The sequence below is a fragment of the Podarcis filfolensis genome (assembly GCF_964270895.1).
Source record: "Podarcis filfolensis genome assembly, chromosome: Z".
Taxonomy (NCBI): Eukaryota; Metazoa; Chordata; class Lepidosauria; order Squamata; family Lacertidae; genus Podarcis; species Podarcis filfolensis.
The window spans coordinates 29,825,731-29,853,399 of record NC_139617.1 but is presented as its reverse complement, the minus strand read 5'-3'; the positions used below and the strand labels follow the sequence as shown (position 1 = coordinate 29,853,399).

The 27,669-nt window shown below is 43.7% G+C and overlaps 1 protein-coding gene and 1 long non-coding RNA gene across 3 annotated transcripts in view; one reads left to right on the top strand and one right to left on the bottom strand.

Moving 5' to 3' along the window:
• Positions 1 to 27,669, top strand: part of MSN (moesin) — a 75,774-nt gene that overhangs the window by 42,867 nt on the left and 5,238 nt on the right. The window contains exons 3-12 of the mRNA XM_083596413.1: positions 13,030 to 13,125; positions 14,244 to 14,518; positions 16,479 to 16,562; positions 17,946 to 18,092; positions 20,033 to 20,129; positions 22,369 to 22,532; positions 23,993 to 24,123; positions 24,233 to 24,393; positions 26,096 to 26,188; positions 27,298 to 27,531. Coding sequence (XP_083452539.1) covers positions 13,030 to 13,125; positions 14,244 to 14,518; positions 16,479 to 16,562; positions 17,946 to 18,092; positions 20,033 to 20,129; positions 22,369 to 22,532; positions 23,993 to 24,123; positions 24,233 to 24,393; positions 26,096 to 26,188; positions 27,298 to 27,531 — 1,482 coding nt within the window. The remainder of the gene's footprint in view (positions 1 to 13,029; positions 13,126 to 14,243; positions 14,519 to 16,478; positions 16,563 to 17,945; positions 18,093 to 20,032; positions 20,130 to 22,368; positions 22,533 to 23,992; positions 24,124 to 24,232; positions 24,394 to 26,095; positions 26,189 to 27,297; positions 27,532 to 27,669) is intronic.
• On the bottom strand, positions 1,043 to 10,357 carry LOC310754603. 2 transcript variants are annotated; one of them, XR_014543914.1, is made up of 3 exons: positions 6,449 to 10,357; positions 5,696 to 6,185; positions 1,043 to 2,412 (listed from the first exon to the last, which is right to left on the bottom strand). It is a non-coding gene; the product is annotated as an uncharacterized lncRNA (long non-coding RNA). The 2 variants fall into 2 exon arrangements; XR_014543915.1 differs by having other exon boundaries at positions 5,696 to 5,820; positions 6,774 to 10,357.

Below are 27,669 nucleotides of genomic sequence, written 5' to 3'. Positions count from 1 at the left end.
GAGATAAACTTCAAGCATTACCAGAGTTGAGGACGTGAAGCACACGTGTCTCTTGATGATAATAACAGATTGTATAATGTGGCCTGACTGTTCATAGTGCTCCATGCACGCTGTCAGCTGCTCCTAATTACTATCATGTATAAGTCAACCCCACATTGTGGATGGTGCAGGGACCGAACTTGGCTTGGCCAAGTTAAGCTTAAGTCCATATTACCAATGATTTGAGCAGGGCATTCCTTTAGCAGTGTGTCATGCATAGGGTTACTAGGCATCCAGGGCTGACCTGAAGTCTCTCGTTTTGCCTTGGCCCCTCCTACAGGGGCAGGCAAAGGGCTTGGATCTCCACATGAGCAGGGTCATAGAATCATAGAACTGTAGTTTGAAGATAACCCAAGGGTCATCTAGTCCAACCCCCTGCAACGCAGGAATCTATTGCCCAATGTGGGGCTTGAAATCATGACCCTGAGATTAAGAATCTCATGCTCTACCGGCTGAGCTACCCCCATCTCCCTAATTTAAGGAGTGCCTTAAATTATTACTAATATTATTGTATTAAGAAGACTATGTGTGCATCTTGCAAGCTTCAGCTCAGGAGCAGCTGGCTTCAAATTTTTGCATAGACCCTTGGGGGGGGGGGCGTTCATGCCCTCCTCCACTCTGTCCTCTCCTCTCCTAGTTCTCCATCTTCAAGGCTCAGTCGCAGGAAGAAGCTCAGAGGAAAAATCAATAGGTCCCAACCCTTTCACATCACCAGGGATCACCCCATGTCTCAGGTTTCGGCCATGAAATCTCAGAGTCTGGGATGCGCCTGACCTGGCAACCCTACTCATGTAGCCAATACTGTCTAGGCCAGTGGTTCCCAAACCATCTTGGGCCACTGCCTCCTTGGCTCCATAAATAATCATAGAATTGGAAGGGATCCTGAGGCTCATCTAGTCCAACCCCCTACAATGCAGGAATATGCAGCTGTTGAACTTGCAACCTTGGCATTATCAGCACCACACTAACCAATTTTTTTAAAGCCTTTATTTAACATTCAAACAATAACTAACACAATTCACTATTCACTACATTCCACCATCCTTAATAATATATAGCATTACAAAACATCACAACGACTGGATCAACATTCCATATATTTTTTAAACCTTATCTATTTTACGTAACAAAGAAGAAAGAAAAAGAAAGAGAGAAAAGGAAAAAAGGAAAAAAGAGAAAAGAGGAAAAGAGAGAAAGAATAAAAAATAAAGAAAAAATGCGGGGGGGGGGATAAATAAATTTGACTTCTGATTAGACTCACTGCATTGTTGTTCCTATTACTGTTCTACACACAGTTTCAAATTACCATTTACTTTCTTTGTTCTTATCAAAAAAAGGAGTTGTTATCTATACTTTTTATTTTACAAGAATCATTCAAGTTCTGCCAGGAGATTGTTGGTGGTACAATAATTTTTCAAATACTCTTCAAATTTTTTCATTCTTTCCGTACTTTCTGTATTGGATACCCTCTACCTCTCCCTGTCATCATAGCCAACTGCAAATACTCTGTCATTTGGACCAGCCACTCATTTATTGTAGGTGTTTTCTCACTTTTCCAGTTTCTTGTGATTAAGATCCTGGCTGCTACTGTCAAGTACATAAAAAGTGGTCTAGCACCAGTTTAACTGTCTATCTTGTAATGCAATAAAATTCAAAATTATAACAATTAATTGTACATTTGTTCAAAAACCAAGTGAAAATATTTAGTTCAATTAATTCAACAAGATTGATGAGTGTGATCCAGTGATACTAACTTTCCAAAGTCTGATAATCATTTACACCTCCAGCACCCCCTGGCTCCAACCTTCCTCTTAGTACCAGATTATACCCCACCACCATCAGGGAGAGGTACCGCTCATTTTGAGAACCACTGGTCTAGGCCTTCGGAGTACTAGAAGTACCTAGGAAAGGTTTTTACCTGACTTTTGGCGAGCGCCGCAACCCCAGAGTCGGTCACGACTGGACCTAATGGTCAGGGGTCCCTTTACCTTTACTGCAGGTCTTGGGCAAAATGGGAGTTCAGAATAGATTCTCCAGGGCAAAGGCCCCAGGAGTCTTGGAGGCATTAGAGTTGGTGGGCTGGCGATGTCTTATTTTTGGCTTCTGAAGTTGCCTTTCTGTAGGAAGACTCATGAATCCAGGAAGTTGCTGCTACGCCAATGCCTTGATAAAAAATCTAATCTGCCTTTTTAAAAAAAAAAAAAAAATCATTGCCCTGGAACTCGGCAACTGTCTCTGGACAATTGCAACGGGAGGAAGTTGATTTGCAAAGGAAATAACCCATTCAGCTCTGGCCACAATGGGAAATAAAACCGATTGTTCCATACTTTATTTTTGCTGCCTGACTGAATGTTCTGGCTTGCCCAGCCTGCCCTGTGGTAGAAGAAAAATAAAAACAGCTTGGCTAAGAGACTCTTCTCTCTCTCTCTCTCTCTCTCTCTCTCTCTCTCTCTCTCTCTCTCTCTCTCTCTCCCCCCCCCCCCCCCGACAGAGCATTGTTGGAGCCCTGTTTTCAGTTCTGCAACTTTACAAATGACGCAGTTGCATTGGGCTGTTAGCATAATGGAGGACTGAAGTAAGATTACGTGGCTAGTAGCCACAAACTCCCAAAACAAAGGCATGGTGGCTGCTAGGCAATATAACAGACTCTGCCCCCCGCCCCCCGGTTTTGTATCAGGCTATTTAAGCCACCACCATGCCAGCCACTTAGTACCCTAAATAATGGGGATGGTGAAAGATGATGATCATCATTAAATTTATTGCCCACCCTTCATTAGCAGGGTTTACAACAATTATTTTTTTTAAAAAAAGTTAAAACAGATTGCAATCACAGGAATAGGTAGGGTGGGCCTTGAAAACAACCACATCCCAGAGTAAAGAGGTGTGTCTTAAGCATTTGCCAGAAGCTATATAGCGAAAGTATCAGGTGCATCTTTGTGAGGAGGGAGTTCCACAACTTAGGGGCTGCCACAGAGAAGGCCCTTTCCTGGGCTGCTACAATCCCAAAAGTTTGTTAGAACTGCCAACAGGGTTCCCTTCTGCCTTAACACTTGGAGGGTTTGTAGGAAAGGCAGCAGTGTTTCAGATATTTGGGACCTGATTTGGTTAAGGCTTTGGACCCAGAATTGGACTGGCAGCCAATGCACCTGCTTTAAAGACCAACTCTAGCTGCCAGTAATCTGGCCACTGCTTTTGGGGCCAGCTGATGGCCATTCTGCAAATCAGTAACTATGCTTAAAATTCATTGGCCCAGATTCTCCTGTAAGTGTTTATAAAATGCCGAATTAGTACCGTAGTTGTAGTTGGCTTGTTATTTTGAAATGCTGATGCATGTGGTGGGTTTGTTTCTGTTCCAGACTGATAAGGCCTTAGGGAAGTGATAAGTTAACAAGAGTGTTTCAAAGCAAACGACTTATTTTGCGGCGTGAAATACAATGGAACCTCGGGTTACGTACTGTCCTCCATACGAACACTTCGGGTAACGAGCTCCGCTAACCTGGACGTAGGTGCTCCTGGTAGCGAACTTTGCCATGGGATGCAAGCCAAAGTTGTATGCCAGCGGCGTGGCAGCAGCGGGAGGCCCCATTAGCAAAAGTGTGTCTCAGATTAAGAACCGTTTCGGGTTAAGAACGGACCTCCGGAACAAATTTAAGTTCTTAACCCAATGTATATACAGTGGTACCTCCGGTTACGAACTTAATTCGTTCCGGAGGTCCGTTCTTAACCCAAAACTGTTCTTAACCTGAGGTACCACTTTAGCTAATGGGACCTCCCGCTGCTGCCACGCCGCCGTCACACGATTTTTGTTCTCATCTTGAAGCAAAGTTCTTAACTGGAGGTACTATTTCTGGGTTAGCGGAGTCTGTAACCTGAAGCGTTTGTAACCTGAAGCATCTGTAACCCAAGGTACCACTGTACTCAGTTTATACATCTATGTGAACTGTGTGTGTATGTGAATGAAACCCTAGAATTGCATTAAAAATAAAATAGGCCACGTTATTCTAATGGAGAGAATTTAAGGCAATGTGTTTCACATGGCTTTCAAATTGCAGCTGGTTACAGTGGTACCTCGGGTTTAAGAACAGTCCTGTTTACGAATGATTTGGTTTACGAACTCCGCAAAACCAGAAGTAGTGTTCTGGTTATTGAACTTACCTTGGTCTAAGAACGGAATCAGAACAGTGGAAGGGCACCAGCAGCAGGAGGCCTCATTAGGGAAAGCACGCCTCGGTTTAAGAACGGATTCAGTTTAAGAACGGACTTCCAGAATATATTAAGTTCGTAAACTGAGGTACCACTGTATATGTCTTCTCTCCTCAAACATAACTCCAGGACGACCAACTTCTGTATTCTTGAAGGGCTGCAATATTTTCCCAGTGCAGGGACCAGAATCATGTGTTTTAAATGGCTATCTTTATAGAGAAAAGGTAGGCCTCCGATTGTGGGCAGAGCTCCGATTTAGAGCCCTCTCCTCTATGAATTTGTCTAATCCTCTTTTAAAGCTATCTAGGTTGGTGGTCGTCCCTGCTTCCTGTGGGAGTGAGTTCCATGGTTTAACTATGCACTGCTGTCTCAGCAGCCTTATCTTTATCCCGCTTCTTATGGCAGTTTTGGAAACCTAGGTAGGCAGTCCCTCTCCTGCCCAGTCATGCTCGATTGCTGCTCCCTTTTATTTGAATCTTGTCAGTCCCATCTGGAAACATAACTCTCTCACACAGAGCAATGCAGTTAGGCCTGGTAAGGAGGGAGCTGTGCAGGAGCCCCCGCCATAGCTGGCCCGGCCCCACCCTCTTGGCAGGAAATGAGGCAGCAGCTTTGAGGGGAAGTCCTGAGCTTGAGACGTGTCCCGTGAAACTGCACTGCTTTTAGCTTGCAGTGGGCTGTTCTCTCCTCGTCTGCCTGGCAGGAAGGAGCAGCTCTTCAGCCAAATTTGTGTGTGCACTTCCAAGTGCTCTGTCAGTTGGTTTGGACCTCAAGGTTTTTCTTCTCCTTTATTCTTTATTTTTTTGAACCCAACCCATTTGTGGCCTGAGCATCCCTTCTCCATGCTGCAAATACATGGGCAGCTAGGAGACTCCCTCTGGCCAGTCTCCAGAACTCAGAGGAAACTGGTGACTAAATGCTTCCTCTGAACGACGTCGTCTCCTGGACCTTTCCAGCTTCCAGCCCCTTCCATAATTTATCCTGAAATATTTCCTTCTGTGGCTCTTACAGGAGCTTCAGTGAAGTGGATGAATGTTGGTTGTATCTGGTTTGTAGTGTAAAATTGTGGAGATTAGATGTTAATTAGCCAGCTTTGCCCCTCAGATAGTGGTAGGTTTCACCTTAAGGTTTTACCTATCCTTTGGAGGTATGAGAGGAGCAGACTAAAAATGCAAGTGTTTGTAATTTCCTAAAAGTTTTTGCTAGCACACGCTGAGCAGTTTTCTGAACATCTGCGGGAATACGTTCCTGAGAAACAGCAGCAGATGGAAACTGAAATTATGACACAAGATTTTCCTTGCTTTGAAACAGCTTATGTTTCCTCTTGAGTTTTGCAACCTTGCATGGCTGCAGATTGCCTCAAATTCAAGATGGTAGCCCTAGGGTGGATATAAAGGACAGGCCTGTACCTGTGTGTGTTGATATAGGCAAGCGCGCGCATGCACACACACACGTTACAAGTTATTTCTTCATCTTTGCTAAGACTAGGCAATTTTATAGAGAAGTTCTGTCCCAGACTGTGCCTGTTACAACTCCTTCTCACCCCTTCCAAGCTCAGGTTAATTCATGGTGACATAACTTTAAAAAACAAAACAAAGCAGTGTAGTTAGGTAAGTGAGTACACTGAGTTCATTTTTACTTATTTCATGAAATTTATATACTACTTGACCAAAAAAACCCTCAAAACTCAGTGTGGTTTACCAAAAGAATAAAGCAAGAGTTAAAAAAAGCTAAAAATAAAATAAAATTCAAACCTTCAGAACGTAATCTATGATAAGCTAAAAACCAGGTTAAAAGTACATGTCAACATTCTGTGTATTTGGATAGGCATGCCTGAACAGAAATGTTTTCGGCAGGTGCCAAAAAGAATATGGCGAAGAAACGCCTGATGTCAACAGGCAGGGAGTTCCAAAGTGTGGATGTTGCTGCTCTAAAAATATATGCTTTGTTACTGCATGGTGAGATAAATGGGCCATTGGCCTGATCCAGCAGGCTCTTAGGTTCTCATGGTTCGTCTTCATACAAGGCAATTTCCAGAGTTCCTGATGTCTGAGGTAGTAATTCCAAATACGTTGCTTCCACCGGCGACTAGCTTGGGGGTCATTTCCATGTGCTATGAAGATCCTAATTATAATTGATGGGATTTCAATGGTGCTCATGCAAAATGCCAACATTTAAAGCCCTAAATGGCCCCAGCCCTCTATACCCGAAGAAGCGCTTCTACCCCCGTCATTCAGCCCAGACACTGAGGTCTAGCTCCAATAGTTTTCTGGTGGTTCCCTGATCGCGAGAAGTGAGGTTACAGGGAACCAGGCAGAGGGCCGTCTCAGTAGTCGCAGCTGCCCGGTGGACTGCTCTCCCATCAGATGTCAAGGAGATACAACCTTTAGAAGACATCTGAAGGCATCCTTGTATAGTGAAGTTTTTAATGTTTTATTACATTTCTGTATATGCTGGAAGCCGCCCAGAGGGGCTGGGGCAACTCAGTCAGATGGGCAGGATACAAATAATAAAATTCTTCTTCTTCTTACTTCTCCATGGGCCAGCTCTGTTGATCTCTCTCCTTCTGCTTCTCTTATTGGCACCCACAATCTTCCTGCTGGAGATGGCCTCAGTCACCTTCCTTTCCTCCTCTAATGTGAGGCTGCTTCTGGCTTCTAGAAATGTTGAATTTGTATGGCTATATGTAATAAAACTGCCCTACTGTGCTGGGGTGGGGACTCTTATGGCTTCTCCTGAAGCAACACAGCCTCCTGAACCGCTGTTAGCCTTTCAGCAGGGAAACTGAAACAGAGGCCTGTAGGTGTGAATGTGGCTGCCCCCATCTAGATGGAAAGACTGCCTTGAGAACAGCGTGTCATTTTAGCCCTTTGGATCAGGCCATTTTCCTCCCACCTCACATAACAGTCACCCTCTAACCATTATGCTGACACAGTGATGGGCATTTTCTTTCATCCCGAATGCCAGAAGAAGCCTTTTTTCCCTTCTGTGTCTGTTTCGAATGACCTCCCCCACAAGTCAGAAATGTAGAACGAACCACAGAATGATGCACTGCAGACTTGTGAGGAGTTTCATTAAAGGTCCCAAGTGTGGATTGAGAGAGGAAAGTCATAGAATTATAGAGTTGGAAGGGACACCACAGCTCATCTAGCCCAATCCCTTACAATGCAGGAATCACAGCTAAATAATATCGGACTAAAGATATCCAGATTTAGTTGGGACACTTGCTTAGGGTGAAGTCCTCTTCAGCCCCACCAGATGATCTTCTAAGGAAGCCTGCAAGAGGATCGAGCCTCTACCTGGGGCAGCAGCCTCATAGTGCCAAGCAGGTTAAATCTGAAACAAGGACTGCAGCTGTCATTGAGCCTAAGCTGATGCAGCATACTTGCAGAGCGCCACCCCCCACCTGCCACCTTACCTGGTCTTTGCCGGTAGTGCTGCTGTTGCCACCAGTGGAACTTTGTTCAACGGGACAGGGCTGGCAGGTGGCACCAGGTGCCCTATGATGGTTGCTGCTCTGAATTCTACTTTGGTCCAAGAGTAATACCCTAGTCCAGTTATGCATTATTCCTAGTAAGTACGTCATGGAAATAATTCCATTTCCGCCACCACACCAACTTGATTCCTGATTGCCTTCCTGTGCTCTTGAGAAAATGTGCCTTATCATTAGTACTGTGACTGGTTCAATAAAGTACAGTAAAGCTCAAATTGCAGAAATTGTGCTGTTCCTCACCCTGTGGCAGCTGCAATCATTTTAACTGTTCTGTTGGTTCTAAGGGCCAATCTACACTGGAGATTAAAAAGCCATGGTTTGGCATGTTCAGCTATAAGTAGTAGGCTTTAGATCAGCGGTTCCCAAAGTGGGTGGTAAAGGAGCGGTAGGATTAAGCTAATCAGTTTTGTTGAATTAAATAAACTCAATACTTTCAAATGGATTGTGAATGAATGTGCAATTTATTGTTACTTGATTTGAATTTTATTGTGTTGTTATTTTCCTTAGTGGGTGGTGCAAAGCGCCATTCTGAATAACAGCGTCTAAATGCCACTCACTACTAACAATCGACGGATTAGTAAATTTAGATCAAATTGTCTGATACCAGGGGCAGTGCAAAAGAAAATGCTGTCTCTCAAGCACCATGATGGTTACCACTGTTACAACCTTACTTGGCAGGACTTTGAGGGCAAACCGAAGCAACCCTATGTTACCCTTTTAGAGGAAGGGTGAGATAAAAATGGAGCAGTTTTTGTTATTGCATGTGTGTGAACCTGAAGATAATGGAAACTCCCCAACTGAGGCAGGAGCCCAACTATTGGATATTGTATGACTAATGTCTATTTTGAGACTTGGCTTACTTAATTAGCACCTCAGAGATAGGCCAAGTTCCAGTCAGTCTCTGCTTTGGAATTCCATTCTTCACTATGAATGAAACAATTACCGGTACATGGCATTTGAATTTTACTGAAGGCAATGGTCAGGGATGTAAAATGACCTGGAGGGGAAAAGTCCAAGCTAGGTTTTGAGGGATTTTCTTTTCTTTTTAGGAGAGTGGTTTGCTTTCACCTTGGGCAGCTAGGGGCAATGTTTTCTTTAGAGTGATTGCTGTTTGTTTTCTTGAGGGTTGTTTTTGTTTTTTGCGGGGGGGGGGGGGTTAACTATCCCTCTCAAGTGAGAAGGTAGCTTTGACCCTCCCAACTTGGTATCACAGAATTCCTGATTTCTCAAGGTGGTCCCTATGGTCCTTTCAGTCAGGCCTAGCAAAAATTAAGGGAACACACTGATATGGTGGGATGGGAGGGTTTTTTATATTGATGTGTCTTGTGCTAAAATGGGGAGTATGTGAAAGCAATGCTGTAGCAAATAGCTCACACAAATGCACATTCATTCATTCATTCATTTATTCATTTATTTTTATTACCCCGCTTTCTTTTATCTGTCATGGAATCCAGAGTGGCACACATGAAGATGGTCTCCCATCCAGGCACTGACCAGACCCAAAACCTGCTTAGCTTTAGCAAAGTGGTGGCCCCATGTTCCTTGAACATGTGCTGCCAAGAACTTGTGGTTGGTTGTGGGGTTTTTTTGTTTGTTTTTTGTTTCTTGGCTGAAAGGGAGCATATCCTATGTTCTTTATTAACTGTGTGGGTGTGTCTGAGTGATTGTATCACCAGCTCCAAGACCAATTAATCTATAACTAAAACTGTGTCTGTGTAAAATGTCTTTTGGTGTGGAAACAGTCATTCTTCTGGAAATACTCTTTTTGAAATCTGCCCTACCAATAGGATCTGAAGGTCATACTTGGCAGTATAAGGGTAGTTTAAGAAATGCAGGTCACCCCTGGTCCTCTTGAAAATTGTGGTATGTAGAACATTCTGGGCTACTCAGGGCAATAACCAGCGAAGTTAATGAGAGGTGATGCTAGATTTTCCATTTTCACTTTGCCAGGTGATCCTGGAAAAAATGGGCCGGCATGCCAAGACGACACTCCTTAACTTTTCCCCAGCCATAATTTATTTTAATTATTTCTTAGCTGTTGTTCAAAATAAAATCTTCTCACAGCGACTCGCAACACTTAAAAAGCAATTTTAAAACTATATAAAATATAATGCCATGCCCTCACCACAGCAGTGGTGCACTACAAAGCTTCTGTGTAATCATAGCTGGGTGTTCCAAAACAGAACTAACAAACTGACGCCACTTCACATCACCCAAATAAATGTTTTTAAAGCCTGCCTTGCACTGCCACACCACGGGGAGTGGTGAGGGCGCTGCGTGGGTGATGCAGCTCAGAAGACAGAGGGGAGCCTGTATAGTGTAATGGCTAAGAATGCTTGGCTAGGACATGGGAGACCAGGGTTTGAATCCCCACTTCACCATGAAGCTCACTGGGTAACCTTGGGCCAGTCATTTGCTCTCAGATTAACTCACCTCACAGGGTTTTTGTGAGGATAAAATGGAGAGGGAGAAGTGCTCCTTGGAGGAAAGGTGGGATATAAATGCAATAGATAATAATAACTAAATAAACTCAAGCATAGCCTATGAGAGTTAAAACGGCTACCAGATCTTTGCTGCTACTACTGTGTGTTGCTTTAGGCCGTCCCTTTTCCCTTATAATGGTTTGCCCCTGTGAAGACCCATTTGCTGACAAATTCATATTGTGAGAAGGATGGTGTCTGGGTGCCCACATCTGGGGAGGAAGAATATTATTATTACTTAATTACATATTATTACATTTATTTGTTGGGATTTTTTTTACTAAGGTAACTCAAATGGACGTGCACTATATAAGCAAATAAATGTTGATGAGCTGCACTACTAGCATAGGACAGGGTGAACTGCAAGAACCTGGTTTGCAGCTGAAAATTGTGTTCATACCAATCTGTCAGTGGGTAGGGACTGGCTTTCATTTTTAAATTCCCTTACGCATCTCCTAATTGTTCCAAATTTTAATCCAAATGTAAAAAGTACTCACAGTACAGTCCTTAAGTGATTTTAGCTTTGGAAGAATTGACCGCTAATGCCTCACAGTCTCGCAGCTTTGTACCATCAAAGGAAGCGTTCTATCAGTTGTGTTGCAGCTCCGACCCCCTTGCTCTCAGAGCTTGCCAGGGAGGGGGGAGCCCGCTTTTGATGCCCGCCACTTTTGACGCTACCCCTTATTTTAAAGCAGGGAAGATGACTGTCATATCCTGCAGTGCTGTTTGCAAGTCTTTATTTGTAATATATTCATATCCCGCCTTTCCTCCAGAGAGCTAAAGGTGGCATGCATACTTCTCCTCCTTCCCATTTTATCTTCACAGCAACCTTGTGAGGTAGACTAGACTGAGAGAGGCAGCTTCACAACCAGGAAGCTTCATGACCAAGTGGGGATTTGAACCCTGGTTCCTCCCAGGTCCTAGTCCTCATTTTATCCCTACAACAACCCTGTGAGGTAGGTTAGGCTGAGAGGCAGTGACTTGTGACCACGGGTCACTTCATGGCTAAGTGGGAATTTGAACCCTAATCATCCACAGGTCATAGCCCAGCAGTCTTAATGACTGCACCACAGTGGCTTAAATAAGCAAGCTTTTTATCAGAGAGGAACCCACAAAATTATCTTAAGCAGAAGGAAGTGGCCGGTTATATGAGCCTGCACAGCTGAGGGAAAGATTCCAGTGTCTCTTTAGCCAAAATGTGACCCAAAATAAACCAGCAAGCTTTTGAGTCCACCAGAACTCTTCCATCAGGTGGGATGCTAATCAAGGGTGTGAGAAAAGAAAACTGCCTTGGTTCTGCAGCTATAACGCATACATTGGTAAAAAATGCATCTCTCTTTAGTTGTGATTCCTGCACTGCAAGGGGGTTGGACTAGATGACCCATGGGGTCCCTTTAAATTCTGTGGGGGTTGCATGAAGAACAGTTACACTTCAGAATTCACTACACCATTGTAGCGATCACTATCCATGTGAAAGGTGGTTTTGAGGAACTAGTTTGACAGGTCCATACGAGTTCTGCCTGCTCCTCTCCCACACTCCTATAAATCAGGCCTGCCAATCCCTCAAATGTATGAGAGGGTTGAATTCCCTATTTTGATTCTGTCCCACCTCTTCCTTCAAGAAGCTCAAGGTGGCATAGATGGTTCCCCCCCACCCCACTTACTCCCCGCAACAAGGCTGTGAGGTAGGCCCAGAGTCATCCATTTGCCTTAGGAAAAAGGCTGTGTAATCTGTGTGGGTGCAGTTACAGAGGCTTATTTTGTTGCTCTGAGCCAGTGTGTGATACCCGCCCCCGCCCCCACATGGGGCAGCGGGGCTACCTCACAGGGTTGTTTGTGAGGATAAAATGGGGAGAAAGACAACCACGTACACCACCTTGAGCTCCTTGGAGGAAATAAGTAGGGCTAGAAATGTAATTAGTAAGTAAAAGTCTTGGTATAAGAACAACTAAAAAAAAACTAGACCATATTGGATAGTGTAAAATATAACAGACGGTGTCCCCCCCCCCCAGGTTTGCTTCTTACAAGAGGATTTTAGGGCCTCTTAACATCAGCAGTTGAAAAACAGGCACTAGACATTCAAGCTGATGAGGCAGTTGGCATTTTTCTTGGTTTTCTTGGAGTCCTATGAGTTCTTAGTGCCGTTAGAGCTAATGTGCCTTACCCATAAGAAGAAAACAGGCTGTTAACATCTATAAACACACCATAACTTGAATGATTATGTGTGCCTTTCTTAATGCAATTAGAGTTTTGTGCTTTAAGACAGCAACATTTTATAAGGCTTTCTTGTCTTTTCCCTCATCCCCCCCCCCCCCCCGATATTTGTCTGTCAGACTTTGAAGAGCTGGCATCACTGGATCAAGTTCATAAGTTTTGTTGAATCAGTTAAACTAAACAGTTTAAATTGGATTTTAAATAAATGTGCAATTCATTGTTACTATTTTGAATTTTATCGTGTTGTTAATGGTTCATGCAAGCCGCTATTCTGAATAATGCTTCTTACAGGGTAGGGGGCGCTGGGGATGAGCTTATGGAACGGGAGGGGGAGAATGGGCAATAGTGTTTCTGGAGCGAGGGGGGAAGCAAAAGTTAAAATGTTTGTTTTTGCTTTTAAAATCTTCACCACTGGATCTTAATGTGGGGTTTCACTGGTAAGCACTTTCTTTCTTTCCTTTGTTGAACTTTCCCCTGTTTTTATGCCACTGGGTGTTCCTGGAGATACATAACACCTTTCCTAGGCCACATTTGAGCCCAAATACAACCACCTGTAACTTTTGCTTAAAAAGTACCTTTCTCTTTGGTTTTCCCAAACAGGTTGTGAAAACAATAGGTCTGAGAGAGGTTTGGTTTTTTGGACTCCAGTACCAGGACACCAAGGGCTTCTCTACATGGCTGAAACTCAACAAAAAGGTAATTACTGATGTGGGCATAGGTCATCCTTTGTTTTATTGTCTGCATTTTAATAGATTTCTTTTTTATATTGTTTTAATTATATTAGAGCTTAATGACTTTTTAAACTGTCGTTATCTATCTATCTATCATCTGTGTAGCTAAGCTTTCTGTATTTTATCTGAGTCATTTTAATTCGTGTTAGCTGCCTTGAATCCCAGTCAGAGGAAAGGGAAGATATAAATAAATATAATTATAGACATACCTGTTTGCTTGCTGCCTCACCCACAAAAAGACAGGGTCCCACTTTTTTGAGAAGCAGCAGTTTCTTTCTTTTTCTTTTTTTAGTGTTTCTCCAGAGCAGTAGGAGAAACCCCAGCAAATTATTTTTTTTAAAAAAAACCCCAGGTTGCACCAAGAAATTGCTGCCTTAACTTAACAGGAGTTGCAGTCTCAGGATAAATACTCCTGAACCCTGACTTTATTAGGAAGAAAAGGTCTGGGTATGTTCTATTTGTAAAAAACATGTTTTTGATGATTTTCAGTTACAAGTGAATTAGATATAAAAAAAGGAGAAAAGAAAAAGTAATATCTACAATAACAACAGCTGTACAGAGCCATCACAAAAGTGGTCGTTCATTGAATGTACAATAGTTGGATGAAAGTGTCATTCTACAAATGTTCTCGTAGGGAACAGCATCGCCCCCAGGGGGAGGTGGGATTATCTAGGGGGCACTAGAGTTGATGATCTAAGACTCCTGCTAAGTAACTTTAATTCAGACATTTGGGAAACTGTTATCACCCAATGGATTAAGAATTTGCTGAACAGTTAAGTAGTTACTAAATCTGGTGTCTAAGACTATTGCTAAATTACTACCAGACTCTGAAAACTAGTGTTGCCGGATCAAATTAATCAGTTTTGTTGAATTAATTAAACTAAACAGTTTTGATGGATTCTGATTAATGTGCAGTGAATCATTACTGTTTTGAAACGTGCTGCTGTCTTATTTAAACCACAATTCTGAATAACACTTTTTATGGGCTGGGCACTGGGCTTGAGTCTATGGCCCGTGTGTATGTGTGTGGCCTGAAAAGGTTTGGGAACCACTGATGTAGACCTTGTTACCAATTCGCTGCAGGTAACAGCGCAGGATGTCCGCAAAGAGAGCCCGCTGCTTTTCAAATTCCGTGCCAAATTCTACCCAGAGGATGTGGCAGAGGAGCTGATCCAGGACATAACCCAGCGCCTGTTCTTCCTCCAAGTGAAGGAGGGCATCCTGAACGATGACATCTACTGTCCCCCAGAAACTGCCGTCCTGCTGGCTTCCTATGCTGTCCAGTCCAAATATGGTGACTTCAACAAGGAGGTGCACAACCCTGGTTACCTTACTGGCGACAAACTGCTTCCTCTAAGGTAGGTCAAATTTGACACATGCTTCTAGCCTTATGGGAAGTGTACTACTTCCTGGTGACTTTCACCATTCATATTCTTCCAGTGGATCTAAATGGCAGTAAAAAAAGGTGCAGTGTGTTAACTTCCATAAGTGACTGGTGATCTCAGTGTAAAGACAATCAGCTGCTAGCCTAAGAGTGACTCAGTCCTGTCTGCTCCCCACAAGATGTTCGTAAGTTGCTCCAGCTGGGGATAGACCTTTCTGTCTATCTCTGGTCTATGCCTCATTCATGTTGTTACACATAATTGCCTTCTGTAGTCACATTTCTATTTGTGTGGAAACAGAAAATGCTCATTTAAATGAAGGAGAGGGCTACAGATGGCTGTTAGCCACATTTTTTATGCTCTTCCTCCAGTTCTAGGCAGCAATGCTTCTGAATACCAGGTGCTAGAAACCACAGGAGGGGAGGGTGTGGTACTTGTGCTTAGGTCCTGCTTTCCCTTGGGGGCATCTGGTTGGCCACTGGACTATAGGTGGGTCTTTGGCCTGATCCAGCAGGCTCCTCTTAAGTTCTTAAATCCAGGGGGGCATAAGAAGAGTCCTGCTGGATCAGTCCAAAGGCCCATTTCAGCCAGTGTACTGTTTACCACAGTCACCAGATGTTGCTAGGAAGCACACAAGCAAGACACAACAGCAACTTCTTCTGCTCATGTTCCTTAACAACATATTCAGAGGCACACCACCTCCTACAATGGAGGCAAACACTAGTGTACTAGCTGGGCCTTTCTCAGTCATTGCTAAGAGTTCCCCACTCTCACCTCTCTGCCCTAGAGTCTGGATTTCTCTAATTTGTGCTGCAGTGTGGCAGAGCTAAGGAAAATCAGGGGTCTTGTATTTCCTGCTTGGGTAGAATTCTCTTCCCAAGCCTTGCTGGCAAAAAACAAGAGAGACTGGGAAATATAGAAGCAGCAGAAAAAGATAGCTTAGCACCTTCTCGTTCAGACTCCAAAGCTTCCTGCAAGGTTGAACAAGCACTCCCTCTCCATCCAATCAGCCATGGGAGGTTCAGGAGAAGGACTCACCTTGCTTGCTCACAAAATTGCCTGTCAGCACTGACTTCAGGCTCCCATGGAATAGCAGCACTGTGGGGTTGCCACATTCAAGCACAACAGCCACACTCTCCTCTCCTGTGGTTTCCAGCAGCCGGGATTCAGAAGCATCACTGCCTCCAACTGTGAAGGCAGAGCGTAGCTATCATGGCTAGTAGCCCTCAATAATCTTATTCCTATCCATTAATTTGCCCAGTCTTCTTTTAAAGCCATCTAGATTGGTGGCCACTACTGCTTCCTGTGGGAGTGTGTTCCATAGTTTCTCTGTACTGCTTGAAGAGAAGCCCTTTCTTTTACCTGTACTGCATCTTCCAACATTCATCTTCATTGGATGTCTGTGAGTTTTCTCTCCACTTTCTCCATGTCATGCATACTTTTATAAACATGTGTCATGTCGCCTCTTACTTGCCTTTTCTCTGAACTGTCCCAGACATTGCAACATTTCTTCAAAGGGGAGTCACTCCATACCCTTGATCATTTTAGTTGCCCTATTCTGAGCCCTTTCCTACTCTGCATTATCCTTTTTGAGATGAGGAGACCAAAAGTGTACATGTACACAATATTCCAAATGTGGGGCTCTCAGATGGTTGACAGATGACGAGGCCCCACCGACATGTGCAATTTGGCTCTTATCTCCTAGGGGAGATAAGGATCTGGCTAACTGCCTGCATCTGGTTCCCCACCTTTGTATTAGGTAGAAGCACCAGAGAACAACTCTCAGACCACTGATTTAGCTTAGGGGACTACATTTTCCTTTGTACAGATAGAGGAAGTTTGAAAAATAAATTCCCCACAAGCTTCCTTTGCCACAGTTTTACATGTATGGAAGCTGCTTATCTCCTGATGTGCTTTGCTGTTCTTTGCTTCCTAGGGTTTTGGAGCAGCACAAACTTAACAAGGATCAGTGGGAGGAAAGGATCCAGGTGTGGCATGAAGAACATCGAGGAATGCTCAGGTAAGGCTGAAATTATAGCAATAATTGGTTTGTGTTGTATAAGAGCATCTTTTGTTCATAATATAGCTTTATCTTTAAATATTCAAAGTGCGTCACAGAAGTCAATGCAGTAATGAATGAATTTTATTATTTTTGTCACAGACCAGTTCCAGCCCACATACAATATCAAGGAAGTCATAAAACACAATAGGGATGCATTTGAATTTGCAATTAGGTATAACAAGGATAATACAGATATAGCAAGTTAAAAAAATAAATTAAAACTTAGTCACTAACATATAACCTAAAATTATCATTTAAGGCCTTAATCATTATGATAGCACAGCTTGTTCCCTAAGTTTTATGGCAATCACACAGAATTTGGCTACCCTTAACGTGATCTCAGGATCCTTGTCATCTACCAGGGATTTTAGACATTGAAGTTTGGATTCATTTGGAGATTTTTGCATAGCAGGGGTAATAAATACCGACTGTCTGTATTTAGGTATTTGTAATTTTGACAAATAATTGGCTGGGGTAAATCCTCTCCCATTATCTTTTATTGTTGGGTGTTTATTCATCTCGCTCACGTGGCATTGCAGTTCCACATCCCAAATTCATTGGTGGATTATTGCTCTAGCTTTCTCATAACCTACAGCTATCAGGGTCTGTGGGGAAAACCCCAAGCCTCTTAGCTTTTCATACAGTGTAGCTTTCCATTTGGATTGATAGGAATCCAGTAGGGTTAAGGGTGCCAACCCAACAGAGAAAAAGATAAGTTTTAACCAATAATGGATCTTCAGAATCCATATCCGAGCACTAACAGGGATTTGTCCGACCTACAGGCAGACAGCTATGTTAGACACACAAGAAGGGATCCCTAGCAGGCAGCGATAGAACTTAGTTTGGAATGATTCTAAGGGAGCAAGGTTTAAGAAACTGCAGATCTGAGAGCCATATGTCAGTTGTGTTAATATTTTTGCAGCAGAGACCTGGGAGGCTGCCGGAATATATTGGCCCCCTTTTCCATAGAAAAACCTTATAATAGCTTTGGTAGATCTTTGGGCATTTGCAATAGTATTAATGCAGTAATGATTTGACAAAGAATTGCTAACCTGTAGCTCTCCCTTCGCCTCCTGATGATGATTACAAAATCCAACAATTGTAACCCTTGAGACTGTGTTGAGTGGGACTGGGTGGGGCGTGACAACCTCTGGAAGGGATGCTGTTGATATAGGCAACTTGCTACCTCTTCGTAGTTTAAAAATATGCTTGGAGCCTTGGTTGGAAAAACCCATCATTGTATTTACAGGAGGTCAGAAGTGTTGTGTTTTGAACCACTTTTAAACTCTGCCAAACTTTGCGAAGATTGCATTAAAAATCCATTCTCTTGTGTACTTTTAGAGAAGATGCCATCTTGGAATATCTGAAAATTGCACAAGATCTGGAGATGTATGGTGTGAACTACTTCAGTATTAAGAACAAGAAGGGCTCAGAACTTTGGTTGGGAGTCGATGCCCTTGGACTCAACATTTATGAGCACAATGACAGGTAACAAGACTGTCCTTCAAACTTGCATGGGGACTGGGAGGGGAGAGGGCCATCTGTTGCATCAGGCAAAGGTGCATCTAAGTCCAGCAACCTTCTTCTAGCATTTGCCAGCTGGCTACCAAGATGTTTTCAGGAGGCTCACAGAAAACCATCACAGCAGCAGTTCTTTCATGTCAGTCCCCACCTTGTGCAGTTCATATCGTCTTTATCTATGACAGCTAAAGCTTTTGCTGGATCCATCATAGGGGACTAAATGCAAAGCCTTAGTCTCCTAGGGAGAGTCTTTATTTAGTGGGAGAGATAATGTGGTGTAATATTTATATCCCAATCTGATGGGTGGGTGTTTATTTCCCAGAAATTTTATTTGAGATTGGAACCTGAGACTGGGTATGGGAAGGCTTGAATCCCAAGCACCATCCATTCTAGATAGTGTGACATGGGGCCAGAGATGATTTATTCATTTATTGTGTTTATTTAGAGCATTTGTACCCCACTCTTCAGCCAAAATGGCTCTGAGAATGGCTTACATGCCATTGATTAAAACAAGGCAGTCATCTCCCACAGACTTACAATCTTTTTTTCCCTTTCTTTTAAATGGCACACAAGGAAAAGGGGATAGGGAGGGAAGAGAGCAGGGTGGAAATCTCCCATACCAGTTCTCAAGCAATTGTTCCTATAATGACCAGCCTACATAGTTCAGTGGTAGGCGGAGGTGCTTGTTGGAACTGGTCTTATCTCCCACTGAAGCAGCCTGAGGGAATGGCTGCGCCATTGAGGGGAGAGGAGGCCTGATGGGGCTCATCTGCAACAACAGAGTTGGTGATGAGAGTTGTAGTCCAGCAACATCTGGACTTTCTTGAGCCTGAGAGATGCTCCATGATTATGTCTTGCTTTCATACTCCCAATTCAATTGATCCTTTGAATTTAAGGAAGTATTTTTATCAGGTTACATAGGGCAAGTGATCCCAGAAAGAAGTGGGAGTTTATTTTCTGTAGTAGTTTACATGCTTGAGTCTTCCTGTGGTGCCCTGTATGATCCACATCTGGACTGGTGCTTCTTTGGGAATTACTGATCTATGCACTCCTGACCTCATGTACCCTATATATTTCCTCTGGGTACTGATTTTAATTAACAAAGTATTAACAAAGCAGGTAACTGCAGGGACCTCCAAACCTTGTGAACCAAACTGGTGCAAGCTTCAGTTGGGTGTCCCCTTTCTGCAATGTAATGCAAAATGCACTGTGTAAAAAGGCCAGTAGCACATCTACCAAAGCATCCAGTCATTGGATTAATAATATTGTGTGTACAGTGGTACCTCGGGTTGAGAACTTAATTCGTTCTGGAGGTCTGTTCTTTAACCTGAAACTGTTCTTAACCTGAAGCACCACTTTAGCTAATAGGGCTTCCTGCTGCCACTGTGCCACCGGCGTGTGATTTCTGTTCTCATCCTGAGGCAAAGTTCTTAACCCGAGGTAATATTTCTGGGTTAGCGGAGTCTGTAACCTGAAGCGTATGTAACCTGAAGCGTATGTAACCCGAGGTACCACTGTATAGGCACCAGTTCCTCAGTAAGTGTCTTCATATAAGATGGAAATCACATGGAATGGGTCTGCACTCACCTAATAGCCTGAGTTGCATTTAAGATTGTGTATATTTTCTCCAGGCTCCAAATCCTGTATCCTTTTGAGGCCTGAGATTTAGTATGTTGCTTTGGGCAATTTGGACAAGCCACTGTCCAAGCCACTTACATTGCATTCTGTGCAAATCTTACATAAATTCAGTGTATCTGGTTTTGTAAATTCTGAGCAACATTACCTCTTTTGTCTCAGTGATGGAAAATCATTCGTGCCACATCAGTGTAGTCAGGTTGCTTAATTGCCAAAGTATTCCAGTGGGCTCAGCTTTTGAAACATTAAATCCTTTCTTTCATCTTTTTCAGGTTAACACCAAAAATCGGATTCCCTTGGAGTGAGATTAGAAACATTTCATTCAACGATAAGAAGTTTGTTATCAAGCCCATTGACAAGAAAGCCCCAGTAAGATTTCATTTGTAGTTTAAAATATTTTAGTTAATAATCTATTCAAATATTTAATTGAAAATCAGTAATTTGGGGTTGTTCTATTTTGCTCTATCTACATAACCAAAAAAGCCAGTTGGTTGTGATGGGAAATCCCCTGGTGACAGAATGAACATTTAGATTTTCATAAACAAGTGACTCCCAGTTTGTTTGTTTGTTTTACTGTGCTCAAACTGGCTGGGACTGGTAGTAGTTGCAGTCTAAAATGTGTGGAGCTCAGCAGATTGCAGAGGGCTGCAATAAACCTCACACAACTGGGTATACAGCTGGTTTGATGGGCACTCTAAGGAACGAAGGGCACTCTAAGGAACGAAGAGCTTTTCAAACAGTCATTTGTGTGAAGAGTTTTCCACTTGGTAGTTTAGTGATAGAACATAAAAGCCCATTGTGGTTAGTCAAGTGTCTTCTTCTTCCAAAGATGAGGTAAATTCATTGGGTGTTTGAAACAAAAGCTAGAGAGAAGTTGTACATTTGTTTTCATCTGCGGGGCTGAGTGAGCAGCGAACCCTCAAACTCTGTTCAATTCAATACCATTGAGATCTCTGGATTGCTCTTGCCTTTCTGGTAGCAGAAGTGCTTCAGGACTCTTTAGATTAACTGGTTCTTGGACATCTGCTTTGTTTTTCTGGGTCAGCAATTGTGCCAAAAAAGGTCTTCCCTTCATTTTCATGAGAACAGTTTTCCTGTGGTGAGACAGCTCACTCTGGAAGAGGTGAACCTTGCTGTGTGTAAGTAACAGCAATATCGCTGCAAAGATGAATGGTTCCTGGCACTTGAATGCCTTGTCTGGATGCACGGAATTCTTCCAAAGCCTTTTTTCTTTATGGGGGTGTATGATTTGATTTGATTTGATTTAATGGGATCCCTTGGTTATAGCTTCAGCATATCCAGGGTTTGCATACAGAGCTACCTCCCCCTTTTCTTCAACAAGTAGCTGATTGGTAGAATTTGTTTGTTTTAAATAATTATTTATTACCATTACTAAGAACTCAAAAGTGCAGTTGCAGGATATTACCTCATACCATATGCAAAGCAAGCAAACAGTAGATAATAAGAGAAAGAAATAGTGAGAGGCACCATTAAAACAAAGACATCCGTATTTCCTAAGCTGGTGTGACTGGTGAGTGTTGCACATACAAGTCCAAAGTATAGGAAATAAAGTCCTACCAGATGACATAAAAGCATTCTGAATTCCCTCCTGCCCTGGGAGCACACATTTTGTGTGTGTGTGTGTGTGTGTGTGTGTGTGTGTGTTGTTGTTTTTTTGGAGTAGCAAATGCCAAAATATTGAGGCTTTGGGAATGAAGTTCTGGGGTCTCTCTGCTGCAGAGTTGAACATGTATTCTCTATCAGATGGGGTGTCTGTTCCTCTTCGGGATTTTGTCTTAGTAAAAAAGAAAAATGAGTTGTTCAACACCTCTGGGTTGGGTTGGGGCATGTCTTTTGAAGACAGCTCAGAAGCGGGAGAAGCGGGTTTGTGGCCTGCCTCTTTGACAAGGCGAGTTGCAGCTCAGCTTTCCCATTCTAATTCTGCTGCACTGGCTGTTTGCTCCCAAAGCCAGGTTAAAGTGCTTACTGGTGACGTTCAGATTCTAAGGCTATGTGTGTACAGTCACCATTCTTTCTACCTGTGGTAGAAGCCCTGCTCTGCATCCCCTCTTTTTCAGAGGCAGGGGTTGTGCCTGGGATTTTCTGCCTGGGGCACCAATAGTGCAGAGGTCGGGGGGGGGGGACTTGATGGTGGTTCCTGTTGATTAGCGAAAAGTTCACTTACTTCTGCTACTTCAGTCTGATAATGTATTAATTGGTTGTGCTTTTCTTTTCCCAGTAATGGGATATTTTATTCTGTTAATGTTTGGTTTTTAGACAACACTCAAAGCTGGTTGTGTGCAACATTTCAACAGAAACACAATGTAGACATGCTCCACTAATATTCGAGTGAGGTTTATTTAAAGGCCATCTTTCAGATTTAAATTCCTATCCAGATTTCCAGCTTCCTGACTCATTGAAGCTAAAGGTTGCTGAACAACCATTTAGCTCTTTTTTGCTCCTTTTGTCTTTTTGCATGGGGGAAATTGCCTAATTAATTGGATGCTATTTTGCATGTACTTGAGGCATTAGCTACTACTGGAGAAGAAAGGGAAGTGACGCAGGTGTATCCATGATTCATTCTTTATTTTTCATCTTTCTTTCAAAGGACTTTGTATTCTATGCCCCACGGCTAAGGATTAACAAGCGTATTCTGGCTCTTTGCATGGGGAACCATGAGCTCTACATGCGTCGGCGTAAGCCAGACACAATTGAGGTGCAGCAGATGAAGGCTCAAGCCCGAGAGGAGAAGCATCAAAAACAGATGGAGAGGTGCGTTCAACTGAATACAAATGCCTCTGAACAGAGTGCCAAATGCTGACATAACTGGTTCCCGAACGCTGGTCCACAGTGTCTTAGTCATGGCCATCTTCTGTAGGAAAAGTTGTGGCAAGATTGGAGTTTAGTGATTGAGGTGTGGCATGTGTTCTTTCCATAGGCAAATCCTGCAGCTGGAATATAGTAGAAGAGGCCTACGCCCCCTGGAAACCACAAGGGAGGGTGGAAGCGCTCAGATCCTGCTTGTGGGTTTCCTATTGGGGCTTCTGTGAGAACAGGATGCTGGACTAGATGGGTCCCCTTTGGTCTGATCCAGCAGTCTTTTCTTAGTTTCACATTGGTATGGAGAAACTGTGGCTCTGGATTCTGTTGGACTCTGACTCCCACTGCATGCAAAGTGTATGGTTTTTCTGTGTAATGGGTCTATCCCGCAACATATGTGAACAGCATTTCCCTGTAGCTGCAGGGAGAAGGATGTAGCAGTGGGAGAAAGCTCCAGATGATAGGTCAAATAGGCTCAGCATGGGTCACAATTCAGATTAGAAGTCTGTTTTCCTCACACCACACTCATTTGCCTTATAGGTGTGGGGCAAGTAGAGAGGAAGCTGCAAAGGAACATTTGGAAGCCTTAAAATGCTGTGGATTGTTCCTTAGCAAGCAGGCCTTGCTGTCTGTGTTCATCAGCTGATTAGCAGTCACAGCAGGCCCTGGTGGGATTGGCTGTGCTGTGGAGCTCCAAATTGGGGATACCATTGTGCAGCCAAACGGTGGTGCTTAACTCCTAGGCCCAAATATCTGTTTGCATTGGATGCAAAGGATGCTGCTCTGTGGGTGCAGCTCAAGCTACCTCCGCAAAGGAAGAATGTGTTGTTGTTGTGATATCGGGTGATTGACAGCTGGGTGGCCCTGCCCACTTGTAAAATAACCTGCAGGGGTGGGAGAAAGCTCAGGAACCAGCCCACTGGCTGGATCCTGCCCCACTCCTGTTCTGATGGAGGCTTATTTGTTTGTTTATTTAAAAAAATGTGCATATTGCTATATCACATATATCAAAGTGGTTTGCAGCAATAAAAATATAAAATTATACAACTAAAACCATTAAAAAGATTTTTTTTAAAAAACCAAGACACCAATTAACCATTGTGGAAGGATGTATTCTTAATTTCCGGCATAGGCCTGGCAGTACAGAAAAGTTTTCAGCTAGTGTTTAAAAGTTGGCACAGAAGGCGCCCGCTTGAGCGAACGAGTGCAGCATCAGCATTAAAAGTTTAGAAAATTACTTTTCTTTTAATTTACGCTAAAAACAAAATATTGATTGCCGATGACTGAAAAACTTCTGATGCAAGACGAGAATGCCCCAACTAAGAGTTTTGTTGCACAAGAGAGAACTGGAAATCTGTCAGCCAGGTGGGGGTTGAACTTTGTGTTATCCTTCACATTTCCTCCCTGCCTAGAGCCCTGCTGGAGAATGAGAAGAAGAAGAGGGAGCTGGCAGAGAAGGAGAAGGAAAAGATTGAACGCGAGAAGGAGGAGCTGATGGAACGGCTCAGGCAGATTGAAGAGCAGACAAAGAAAGCTCAGCTAGGTAGGGGAAGCTTCTGGTGCCCACCTTGCAGGTGGTGGGAAGGGGAGCTTGGTGCTGATTTACAGAGTTGGTGGGCAAGCTGTAGACCTATCTCCCTTTCTCTCTTTAGAACTGGAAGAGCAGACCCGCAAGGCACTAGAGTTGGAGCAAGAAAGGAAGCGAGCTCAGGAAGAAGCGGAGAAGCTGGCGAAGGAGCGTCAGGAAGCTGAGGAGGCAAAAGAAGCCTTGCTGAAGGCCTCCAATGACCAGAAGAAGACCCAGGAGCAGCTGGTAGGCTAGCTCTCCAAAAGCGTCGCCTGCGTTGGCCACTGCGAGAACAGGATGCTGGATGGGGAGGCCTAGTGGTCTGATCTTGCAGCCAGACCCTTCTGGGGTTCTTAGGAAGTCATTGTATTTATGGAATCATATAGAATTGTAGAGTTGGAAAGGGACCCTAAGGGGTAATCTAGTTCAACCCCCAGCAATAGCAGCTAAGTTATTTTATTTCATAAAGTTTATATACCACATTGACTGTAAAAAAAAGGCAAACCCAAAGTGGTTTACAAAAAGAAAATGATAAAGTTATCAGTGAAACCAATTACTTAAAACATTTTTTAAAAATTAAAATCAGTGATAAACTGAAAACAGATAAAAATATGTCCATGTTTTACCTATCTGGGTAGGTTTGGCCAATCAAAAATGGTTTTAGAGGCACTGAAAAGAGTGCAGTGAGTGCCCCTTGTGTCAGTAGGCAGGGAGTTCCTAAGTTGCATGTTGTATGCTGCTCTTCCACTTAAATGACCCCAAAGTGGCTCACAACACACTAGAGAAACATGCATATTGATACAACTTCCCATTATCAGTTCATTTCAATACATAATGTAGTAGTCCAAATAAATAATGTTGATAATGCTGATACATTTTAAATTCCAATGTAGAATAGGCGCTGTTGTTCATCACATCAACAGGAATTATTTATGCTAGAATATAAAAATTAGATCTGCTAGGCATTTCCAGGGTGGTCAAGTATTAATAAATAATTTAACCAGCAGCTGGGTCCTCATAAAGGCAGGAAATGGCCGCCATTTGTACTGAGCTAGACTAGCCATTAGTCCAAAAGCTGTTGACTCTAACCCTGGAGGCTGGTGGGATTCCGGGGGGGGGGGGGGGCATTTAGAGGCAAGGGGGAAAGGATACTGGAAGTGTGACTTACTATTAAACTTTGGAAAGTTGGCACCACTGGATAAGTCCATCAATTTTGTTGAATCAGTTTAACTAAATAGTTTTAACTGGATTCTATGTGTAATTTTATTACTGCTTTGAATTTTGCTGTGTTATGCTCTTCCTTAGTGGGTCATGCAAACCACTATTCTCAATAATGCTTTTTATAGGGAGAGCAGGGGAACTGGATGGTGGGCCGAAGAGGTCTAGGAACCACTGATCTAGAGCAGGGGTCTCCCAAGTTTTCCTTGCCTCGGGCCGGTGTCTCCAGCAATGATTGCGCGGAGGGCGGGGGAGCATGTGCAAATGGTGCATATCTGGGTCGGAGGAGGCCCGTGTGCATGCGCACAAGCTGGTAAGACTGGCCGGTGGTGGCAGGGGTCTCTGCAGGCCGGATAAACGAGTCCCTCAGGCCTTATCTGGCCCCTGGGCTGTAGGTTGGTGACCCATTATCTAGAGGAAACCAGGCTCCACTGCAGGCTTAAACTGGTTTAATAGTTATTCCCTCCCCAAAGGAGACCTTGGAACTGTAATTCTCTTAGGGTGGTATGTGTGTATACCAGGGTTCTTCTCTTGAAGAATCGTGCACACTCACGAATCTAATTTTTGTATTAGTTTTCTTAGCTGCATCCCAAGATCACAGCAGGGGTGTGGAAAGTACACTTTATACCTTATAGCTGAGCAAGGGCCAGATTGGGGAGTAGCGGGGCAATATAGCATTTTAGGAGCGTGGTCGCCTACTTCACTTGTGATCTTCTGTTAATTCCTGCAGTCGTCTGAAATGATGGAGCTCACCAATAGGATCTTGCAGCTGGAACTGGCTCGGCAGAAGAAGGAGAGCGAGGCTGTGCAGTGGCAGCAGAAAGTGAGTGGGGTGTCTTGGTCCTGTCTTGAAACAAGCCTTTTCCTACCTCTCCTCTGCCTAGGAGTGACCATCCCATTTCCCCTTGTCCCAGTGATGGGGAAAAGTAAAGACACCCCATTTGCACAGAGAGGCAGGGGATCCTGCCTACAAGGCGTGTTGTCCACCTTCCACAGTGTCAGTGTTGCAGCAAATGTGCATTTAACTTGTGTAAAATAGACATGGCCCTCTCCAGTACATGCATGATAATCTGTGATGCATGACTTTGACTCTTGCTCTAGAACAACAATGAGGGAACCTTTGGCCCACTGGTCTGACCTGATTTTATTTAGATATTTATTGCATTTATATATCATTGTTTCTGCCAAAGAACAAAAGGTGGTGTACGTGGTTCTCCCATCCTGATTTTATCCTCACAACAACCCTGTGAGGTAGGTTAGACTTGAGGGGCAGTGACTAGCCCAAGGTCACCCAGTAGGTTTCTTGACTGACTGGGGATTCAAACCCTGGTCTCCCAGTTCATAGCCCAGCACTCTAACCACTACACCACACTGGCTTTCTCAGATGCACCAGGATGACACCGAATTAATGCAGAATCTCTTAAGTGGTGCTAGAATTATGATTTGTCAGAATTCAACAAAAATGAGATCAACATTCTTGAGAGAATGCTATATTAAACCTTGGACATAGTGTGCAATGCTAAGCTTACGTATATGGTGAGAACTGGAGAGGGCAGACCACAATATAATGTATTCATTGAGAAATTGAGTCTTTATATATAAGGACGTGGGTGGCGCTGTGGTCTAAACCACTGAGCGTCTTGGGCTTGCCGATCAGAAGGTCAGTGGTTCGAATCTGCACAACGGGGTGAGTTCCCATTGCTCTGTCCCAGCTCCTGCCAACCTAGCAGTTCAAAAGCACACCAGTGCAAGTAGATAAATAGGTACCGCTGTGGCTGGAAGGCAAATGGCATTTCCGTGTGCTCTGGCTTCCATCATGGTGCTCCGTTGTGCCAGAAGCAGCTTAGTTGTGCTGGTCACATGACCTGGAAAGCTGTCTGTGGACAAACGCCAGCTCCACTAACCCATTGGTGGGTTGATATCCTCCCTCAGGCCCAGATGGTCCAGGAAGACCTAGAGAAGACTAAAGAGGAGTTGAAGTCAGCCATGGTCACCCAGCATGTTCCAGAACCAATGCAGTCTGAGAACGAACATGATGATGAGCAGGATGAAAATGCTGCTGAGGCCAGCGCAGAGCTGAGGGCACATGCCTCCGCCAAGGACCGGAGCGAGGAGCAGCGGACTACGGAGGCAGAGAAGAACGAGCGGGTCCAGAAGCACTTGAAGGTAATGTGGGGCCAACACTACTTTGAGGGGGAGTGCGGCTGGTGGGCAGGGTGTGGGCCTGAGACCCGCTTCCCTCAAATGTCTAGCGCCACCTATTATTATTCACGTCATAAATTTTATGCACTGCTTGATTATACG